The 10,000-nt window shown below is 30.9% G+C and overlaps 1 protein-coding gene across 27 annotated transcripts in view; it reads left to right on the top strand.

Annotated features, from left to right (window-relative positions):
• LOC135198752 (serine/threonine-protein kinase WNK1-like) overlaps positions 1-10,000 on the top strand; it is a 569,129-nt gene that overhangs the window by 547,878 nt on the left and 11,251 nt on the right. For 25 of the 27 annotated variants that reach the window (XM_064226633.1, XM_064226620.1, XM_064226621.1 and 22 more), the window contains 2 exons: positions 3,592-3,777; positions 7,452-7,598. In XM_064226633.1, the coding sequence (XP_064082703.1) occupies positions 3,592-3,777; positions 7,452-7,598 (333 nt within the window). The remainder of the gene's footprint in view (positions 1-3,591; positions 3,778-7,451; positions 7,599-10,000) is intronic. The other 2 variants (XM_064226610.1, XM_064226619.1) reach the window with 2 other exon arrangements.

Raw genomic sequence — 10,000 nt, 5'->3', positions numbered from 1 at the left:
GCTTCATACTAGGTTTTTCAGACCTGTCAGTAAAATGCACAGTCAGTTTTTGTCACTAAAAAGATGAAATAAAGATAAGCAGGGAAATGGATTTTATAAAATATGTAGACATAAATGTATTTCAATACTGGGCTTCATAGTAGATTTTTCAGATCTATCAGTAAAATGCACAGTCCGTGTTTGTTAATTGTATCAGCATATTAACTTTTCCCTCGGTGAATCGCCTGTTAATTAGAAATATGGAATGTATCTCATATTGATCTATACTGTGCACTGGAAATATTTTTTAAGTATTGGCACTATTTCCTTAAGTCATTTGAAGTCAGAAGAAAAATCTACTTAAATAATTAGTAGTAAAGGCATCATTTTCTCCACTTATGATACCGTAAAAATGGTATGGCAATATATAAATTATTAATATAATTCCTATTAAAATAAAGAACTCTTATCTAAACTATCTACTATATTATTATTAATATCTATATATGAGGTTATTACCCTATATATATAACTAATATATCTTATTATATTATATCTATATATTTCTATATATATTATATCTATATATATATATTATATATAATTTATCTTTTCTACACTCATTATTAATATAGTAATATCTAGTATCATATGAAATTAAGCGTAAATCTTTAATTTTAATTATATATTACACCTTATATCTATATATTATATCTATATATATATATATATATATATATAATATATATATAGATTACAACATGAAAAGCAGCAACAGCTTGCTTAATTTGCCTCTTAAAAACATTCAGTCAACCCCTTATATTCTATATTTAAAAAATAAGCTGGAACAGTTTGCCTCTTCATGACTAAGATAATTCTTATGGTTTGTCGGGATCAACTGCAGGAAAAGTTATTACGTACTATCAAAGACACTGGTATAAAAGGCACCATCTTTTTGCAATGGCATTTTTAGTGAGGTACATTGAAAAACTGAGGAGAGAAGGTACATAAACACCAATAGTGGCAATAGTTAAATAATTTCCATGAGATAATAAACTAGACATGTCACTTAGACCAATTATGTTTAGATTTTATCTTGATAATATTTATATAAGTAACTTCAACTTAGTTTTGTGACTTTCTAATATTCATCTTTAACGTTTTGTGACTTTCTAATATTCATTTTGAATACCAACTTTCCACAAGAATAGATAATTTTATGGATATATTACAATAGAATCAGATTTTTTTATGCAGACATTATTATTCAAGCTTTAATTGGCAATATGGTATAGAAAGTAAACTGCAATAATTTTAATTGCTTTATAGATCTTTTCAGAAGTTTGAAAACATTTGGCACTGTCATCCAGATCAGAAATTTATGACAATAAACAACTGCTTTTCAGTGCATTTAATGCTTGATCCATTACAAATAAGCACAAGCTTGGAAACAATTCCTCATGCAAATATAGATGTTTTACTTACCTTCATACTCCATTTTTTTTTAGATCAAATAAATAATTTAAAAATATTTGGGGCTTATCACATTTGAAGATGCTTCATATATGCAGTTAATATTCTTATTGTTAGTTAGTGTATATATGTAACAAACAGCTATTCACACCTAATTATTTTTAACATGAATGAAGTATGAGATAAGCAGTTCTCCAAATAATTTACTTCGGAAACTTCACTGATCATGAATGGTCCTTTACTCTTTTGCTGCCATGTTACAATTGGTAGGCAAGGATTCAAATACAGTACTGTATAGTATGGAAATTTCTTATAATACTTTGATTGAGGTAATCTTTCAACTCCAAAAAATTAAACGGTTAACCCAGCATTTTGCTTAAAACCTCGAGCTTCTACTAATGAATGTTGAGATTGAGAATTTATTTAGTGAATGTATTTTCCAGTTTGACTCCAGCAGAATAGCACAGATCTGCTTTTACCATGAACAGTGATATTATTTTCAGAATTCGGAGAAAAGCTACAGTACTTTGTCCGGTTTCAGTAAATCTCCTTACCAAGAATGGTATAGAATGGGTCTCGGTTGTATCAAATAAATAACCGTATTAATCTGCATGCTGCAGCCAGCAGTTATGTATAGTATATTTTACAATAAATTCCTCAGTTGTATTTAAATTCTACATTGAAAAGATTACTGACACTAGAATGTTAAAATTAATTATTTAGCAAGACCTGTACTTTCCCATAACTAAGGGTACCTTTATTTTATAACATGGGTCATTCATGGTCATCTACATTTTGTTAATAATATGGGAAGATTTTCCATGTGCAATAACCTGTTGCTACAAATCTGCTTGATTACACTCTTGGTGTTTGGTTGTCTGATATGATATTGGGTAAATTGAAGGGAAATATAAATAAAAAAAAAATAAACTGACCACTATTGCAGTTCCGATAGCAACTCTGTTTCAGATCTGTCAGAAATTACACAATAGGTAGGATTTATTTGGACATAGGGGTTTGAGGTAATAAATCAATGTGTAAGATTATTATAAATGCCACAATAGATAAGTACATGATAGGTGTGAAGGGAAGACTCAGTTAATTGATGTGCATAATTTCAATTCTGCCTGACAGTTGTAATATGATGTAAGCAGAGCATGAAATTGCACGAAATTTGGGTCTTCCATAGAAAGGGTAGCCATGTATTGTTGTGCATTTTAGGTAAGAATATTCCAAAAGAAATTAGCATCAACTGGTAGTAGGTGATGGGGTAAAATGCACCTATTTACAAGGTAACCAAATAAAGTCACAAAGTGAACAGTCAGAATAGCAGCATTCTTGTATATTGCCTCATGTGGTACAAATATACAGTACTAAATTGCATGGTTATCAGTAAATGTACTAACCTGTAAAGGAATAGGTTGTTTTACACAATGTTATTTGCAAATGTTGAACAAACTGTACATTGACTTGTATTTCTGAGACCATAAGATAAATGTATAGTCAAAAGGAGAAATGCCTCAACTTTCCATTATAGGTGATTACATATAAATATGATACAGAAGTTTTTTCCTATGTAATTGGCTATATATTCACAGCACAGAGGCTGTTTTTATTATGGTTACTTTTGGTAGCTTACTGTGAAGTAAAACAAAAGTTGCACCTTATTCGCAATAGTAATGCCTAAGTTTGAGAAATATCTTTTTATGGAAACTTGGTACCATTGAAGTTGAGAAAAGCTTTTTAGGTCTCAAGACTTCAACATTCTTTAACTTAATGTATTCCCCAGTTACATTGGATTTACCTCTAAAAACTACTACAGTATAATGTATTGAATACTGATTTTGTAAGGAAGGCCATTCCTGTACTCTATCCATTTTTGCTGTCCTTTGTATCTTTGATATCAAGTCTCATGTATTAAAGGAGTGAAATTTTAAAAGAGGCACTTTCTTAATCGTGATACATACGTATATGGTTTGCAGAAAATCCTCTTCTTGGTCATCCCAAAGTACTTTTGATTGAAATTCAACTAACTGAACTATTGCGCAATTGCTTTTTTATTTATTTATTTTTTTTACCTTGGAAATAACCTTGACTGTAACCTGTCTTGATTATAATATTGTTTATTGTTGGTAACAGGGCGGTGGCAGTGGTAGCGGAGTTGGTGGAAGCATAAGTAGTGGTGGTGGAAATGGTAGCATTGCAGGACTGACAGTATCTAGCTTGGGTGTGCCTGTACAAGAAGCAAATGTTGTGACCCAACCACTTGGTCCTCAGTATACTCATCGTACAACAGACATCCCGCCTACAGAAGTTATCCAGCAGGTGAGGCAGTAGTGTCTAAAATGGAAAGGAAATTATGGTTCCTATGTTTTTTTTTTTTTTTTTTTTACTGACAAGTAGTTTATTGGAAATTTATCAGTGCAAAATATTTTCAATAAAAACAGAATTTTTATATTTGTCAAGTGGCAAGAATGAATTTCCCATCAAGATGTCTTCATCACTAATCTAGCATGACAGTATTTGTTTTTCAACCTAACAAAATAATATTGTTGATGACATAACAGATACAATGTCTTTAGTGCTGCCATTTCCTTGTTGAAGCTTTGATCTATTATTTCATGCCAATTTGCTTGTCTAGACTACACTTGTACTTTTGTGCCACTAAGCTAGTTTCTTTAAGTATGAAATGAAGTACTTTATATTATTTAAGCCCTAGAAAAGTAATGCATCTGGTTACCTTCCCAGTCATTGTATATTTAATGAGGTGGATGTTGTTTTGATTCTTGTGTAGTTATACATCAGATATGTATGCAAAAAACCACATATCAAACTACGTATAATGAGAATTTCTTACCATAACTCATAACAAATTTTTATTTCTGCAATTTCAAGTTGTTTCTTTTGAATGCTTCCCAAGCACAATGAGACTTACTCATATTGTTTATTATTGCATGAATATTTTCTTATATGAATGAAACCCTGTCATTCAGTCAAGTTGCTGTTTAAGTACTATTGTAGTTTTTGTGATGGTTGAACACTGTTCTTAATGAGTAGTGTTTATTGTAAATTATTTGAAAGTATCCATCATGTGTTAGGAGTTGTTCTTGACCTATAACAGCACTTATTACTAGTCAAGATTACAAAGTTTTCATTCTTTCATCCATATTAGAGAGGGAATATATATGACTGACACAATAATAAAAACACACTTTTGCTACATGTACAAATTTAAATTTACTAAACATGAAGGATAGAAAATGTTATGGTAGCTACTGTTTTAGCCTAGTGCGTGGCATGGCATTGTTATTGAAGAAATTCTGCCATACAATGTTTTCTGAATCTGGGAAGGCCCATATTTAACATGGACTTAGTATAAATTCTTCATTAGTATGTTTCTGATAGATACCAGTAATTATTTTGATCTTTGTTAATATCAAGTCAGTTTATTGACTTGATACTAGTGTAAATTTCTCATGGAACCATGAGCATAGTGCTTGAGTATCATAAACTCTTTTCGCTAATAATCCTTGCTGTTGTTTTGGATTTTGTTAGTAAATGTTGTAGAATTTTATGTGTTTATTTCAAGCTTTATTTCAATTAAGCAAAAATTTTTGGGTTCATGTAGTAAACAAGAAATGAGGCTAAGACTTGGATAGAAGATAGTACCATAATTGCTGTAATCCTATCATGATTATTACTCTATTAGGAATATTGTGGTGTATGTTTGTCATTTCCAGTTGCATACCCTGTACCTCTTGTTGTAGCTTTTTTAGATATAAATAGTACACTTATTTTTGCCAATGCCATGCCTGCTATAGTAACACACCTGGTATTTGATAACATACTATGCGTGTCAGTTGCTTAATATTTGTGTAGTAAGCATTCTTCTCCTATCAGCATTGAATTTTAACTTTCAATAAACAACTATGTCAAGTAATGTTGCATCTTGGAAGTAGTGCAATGATAATAGGATTAAATATTAGTCGGTAGAATTGGCAAGGATGTATGAATTAGGAAAGTAAGGTTTCTTGTTTGTTTGATTAATACACTACCAGGTAATTAAGGGTTATAGCCATAATGCCCTCTTAATATCCCAAATTGTTCCCATTTTTTGGATGCGCTTGTCACTACAAAGCCTTAGATCCAAGCCTTTGTAGTGCCAAATGTATCCAAAAAGTGTGAAGAGTTTGAGAAGCTAAGAAGACATTGTGGGTATTACAGTTACATACATACCTGGTAAAGTGACCAGTAGATTCTGTTTATACTATCAGGTAAGTTATATCCAGTTACCCAGAAACATATGTACATTAAAGTATAAATTCTTAGTAGTTGACCAGTGTAAAGAATACATAACAGAAAATTCTCTCTCTCTCTCTCTCATATGATTCAGAGCATATGATTTGCTGTTACAAGTTAGGTGTTTTGGGAATAGAGCATTTGCCTGCTGCTAGAAAGTAATGTATTGTAATGGTGCAATATACATTGTATATAAAGGGATATTTTACACCCATTTATTTTTATTACATTGCTATCTCTTGTATCATAAAATATGTATCTACTGTAAATATGCATTAGCATTAATTGGAAGTCAATAGTATTCTCAGACAATTTATAAATGGCATGGAAATCCCAATGCTCAAGAAAAAAAAATACAAAGCACAGTTCATTACTAGAACGTGATTCACAAAGAAATAAATGTAAATATCTTTACTCACAAATCAGTAGCCCTCCTCACAAAGCAATAAATGGTTTACTAGTGCAACATTATTTTACAGGATGCCATATAGATATAATTTTTTATACAGTTGTTTTATTGATAGACATTGTATACACTTTATTGTAGTTTTTGAAGTTCACTGCTAATAAGAGTCAGGAATTTCAAGCAAATTCATACCCTGAAAGTTATTCACTGATCATAGCGTATAGATCTGTATTACATTTACTGTTTTTGTACAGTATACCATTATATGGAACTATAATAAAATAAAACAAGTAAGCTAGTCATATGGTACTAACTGAACCATGTCCTCTATCAGAGATAGGAGTTCATATTTATTTAACTAAGTTCACATTAGAATCTATACTAATCATGGTAGGGGAAAATATCTTAATATAGTAGAGAGCTGTTAGAAATGGTATGAATTGTCACTAGTCGAATGTGTTCCACAAAGTAAATTCTATCCAAGGATTTCTTGACACTTTATTCTATTAGTCCCTTAGGACCATTTAATTTAAGAGCTTTATGGAATTACAATGACAGTACTGCTTGATTAATTGAAATGAACTATAAGTGTTCTTGAATATGAGTCGAGCATGCCATATGGGAATATCAAATATTGAGTTATTTAAAAGCAAGAACTGATCAGAAACATTTCATCCTTAATAGGAATCTTAAAGCAATGAACATACACCGTTATGATTTATCATTGATTTAACTGGAAAAGAGATTAGTTTTCTTGAGAAAAATTGGCAGACACTTGCCCAAACTTCTAGACATTTTGCAGAATCTGAAGTAGATGAATTTCAGTGTTTGCAGTTTTCTGAAGTGTACATGAAATTTTAGAATTTAGATTAATATTTTGTTAATTTTAGTATTCAAGAATGAATGATATTCTTTTCAGTTGTTAAACATATCTTAGATGTAAAGAATAAATTAGAGTTGAGATGTATTAGGCATCAGTTTTTATTAAACTTAAAGGCTATATAAATAATATCTCAAAACATTCTCTTCTTAAAATGTGCCTATTAAAGCTTAACAGTTGTTTATATCTTTGAATTTAGTGTGACATCAATGTTCTTAACGGCAGTCATCAAAATTTTGCTTTGTTGTGAAAACTTGAGCTAAAGGTCAATCTTTTTAAGTACTATTGAACTTCAACTGTAATAGTACCTTTAAAGGTTGGATGAATTTCTTCTTTCCTTAAATCTGCTAACTCTGATTAATCTATTAAGAGCTGAGTAGTAAAAGTAGTGCATGACTCCTTGGTGGTTCATAGGTTGCATGTGAGGTGGAGGGCAAGGAGGGTATGCGTTCCCTCCCGCTGCCTCATGGTCCACTGCACATGCATCCGGGCGGTGCTCTCACAATCGTCGTTACTCCCCCATTACCTCCACTGAACCAGGCCTTGCAGTCCGAATTTCAGGTAACTTCATCTCTGTGTGTATGTAAACCTACTCTGTTAGCGCCAAATTGACAGTGAATATTAACAGCTGTTGAGACCAGTTTGTGATGTCTTCCTCTTGTGTGTCTTTCCTTAGAGTTAGCTCTTACTGTACAGTTATAAATTTATCTATATATAATGTTAATTTGGGCATAAAAATCCATGTGTTTTGGAAATTACTGAAGGACTGTAACATTTGTATGCAAAATGGTCTTTGTGACCACAAAGGTACAATTTTAGTTTGTTTTTATGGATTCAATCCATGTGGATCCTTATCACTTACTGTCTCTCTTTTGTCCAGGTGGAGTTATGATAATTTAAACATACATATATATATATATATATATATATATATATATATATATATATATATATATATATATATATATATTATATATATATATATCTATATATATATATATATAGCAACACATTGAATATCTTTCTATCTATAGAATATACAGTCAAGTTGGTTGTAACATTCTTTCTCCACAGTTATTACAAAATTTTATTTCCCAGTATCTTCAAGTGCATGTGGCAACTCAGTTGTATATGGTTATACAGTATAGTATATACTGCACATATACTTACACTTAAATTTATGGTTATGTTTTCACAGGAAATATTACTTCCCATGTGAGGTTTAATTGTTATTACAGATCTTGTCAATAATAAGTTATTTTCTTTGTTACCTTTATTATTGCATGATTGTTATGTCTTTATGAAATGTAAGACATCTAACATGTAATGTAAAAAATGTAGTTGTTCCAAAATTAGCTGCATCTTGTATATATATATATATATATATAAAGTACTGCAATATAAGTATCAACTAGAGTGTTTGCAGTGTTTTATAGAATTTTATGATCATACATTAAAAATTTTGCTAACCAAATAGTAGAAAATTATATATTAATATAATCAGTACAATGCAAGGCTGTTGAATCTGTATACAAAACCTTCAACTCTGACTCCTTAGTTTCTGGTACAACCTAATCTGACTCTTCTTTTTGTTATTAGACTAATTGTATTTCTTATTGACTGAAAGCACACAACATAATATGCATTTTACAACTTATACTGTTCAATTTTATACATTGAAGGCTTTAACTATGTTGTTATAGCAATTTATATCAGAAAAATTACGAAGACTGAATAACGTGTTAAAAATTATTTTTAAAAAATAAACTAAGTTAGGTATACATTATAACCCTTTCTTCTTGTTTGAATGCAGAGTAAAATTTTTAAATGAAAGGAATATGAAGGATTTCATTAATGGAAATAGTAATGAGATAGTATAGTAAAAGATGAAAATGTTTTGCTCTAGAAAATTTTTGTGAAGAAACATGTAATTTCTGGAGGCCAACATGTACACTAAAACATGCAATATATTTGGTCAAAGCTATAGTCAGTAAATTATACTGTCTCCAACTTGCCAATAAATATATCACCATTCATTTAATAAGACAAGATCAGGAAATCATGTTGCTAGACTTAAGGGCTTGCCTGAAGGATTTGTTCATAAATGTGAGATGAGAATTGGTGGAAAGTGAAGTTGGAGAATTTAAGTAGTTAAGTAGGAAGAAATCAAGGAAAATGGATAAAAAAAGTCTGAAAGTAATTCAGCAGAAGGTCCTAAAGGATTCCTGCAAAAACCCTCCAGTACCATATACTATATACATACAGTGTAATGCAAGGCACACCATTATGTAGTTGAACTGTAAAACCACCTTGTACTTGATCTATTATTTTTTTTATATATCCTTGCTTTAGTTGCTTTACAGCATTTCAGGTTTAAAACTGAAACATACAAAATTTTGCTTGAAACAGATGATGAGCCTTCATACAGTGTCAACAGTCTTGTGCAGAGCAAATACTTTTTAAGATGACCCTAAATTTCTGTTAGGGAGCATGGATGCAGTTAGGAGCCAGAAATATGAAAGTAACCCAAGGGACACTTTAGCTTTAGAGAAAAGCACATCCTGTGAATATTTAAACATGAATCCCAAGAAATGGCTATATTAAAGGATCTGTTTCAGTCTGGAGTAGTACCTGTACAGTAAGAGCTAGGTTTCACTAGTATCATTGCAGAGAAATGGTTTTTATGGGGTTAGTATGCTGGAATGTCTTTGTATGAATATTCCTAATGATTTAGCTTCTTGTTGGTTAGTGAGTATTTGTTTAATCCCCCCCTCCCTTTGTAAATTGAATGTCTTATGACTCAGCATGAAAACATGCAAATACAAAATATCTACTCCCCTTACCCTTTTTCTTTGTTTAGCGTGAAGAGCACTTGTTTGTCAAGTTTCGAAAATTTTTTGACGTTGTACCACTGATTATTTCTATGTGAATAGATCTGTGTGTTATTGTTATACAGTACATAG

The sequence above is a fragment of the Macrobrachium nipponense genome, chromosome 22 (assembly GCF_015104395.2).
Source record: "Macrobrachium nipponense isolate FS-2020 chromosome 22, ASM1510439v2, whole genome shotgun sequence".
Lineage (NCBI taxonomy): Eukaryota > Metazoa > Arthropoda > Malacostraca > Decapoda > Palaemonidae > Macrobrachium > Macrobrachium nipponense.
Note: the sequence above shows the minus strand (reverse complement) of the source record. Positions and strands in the feature narration are given on the sequence as shown.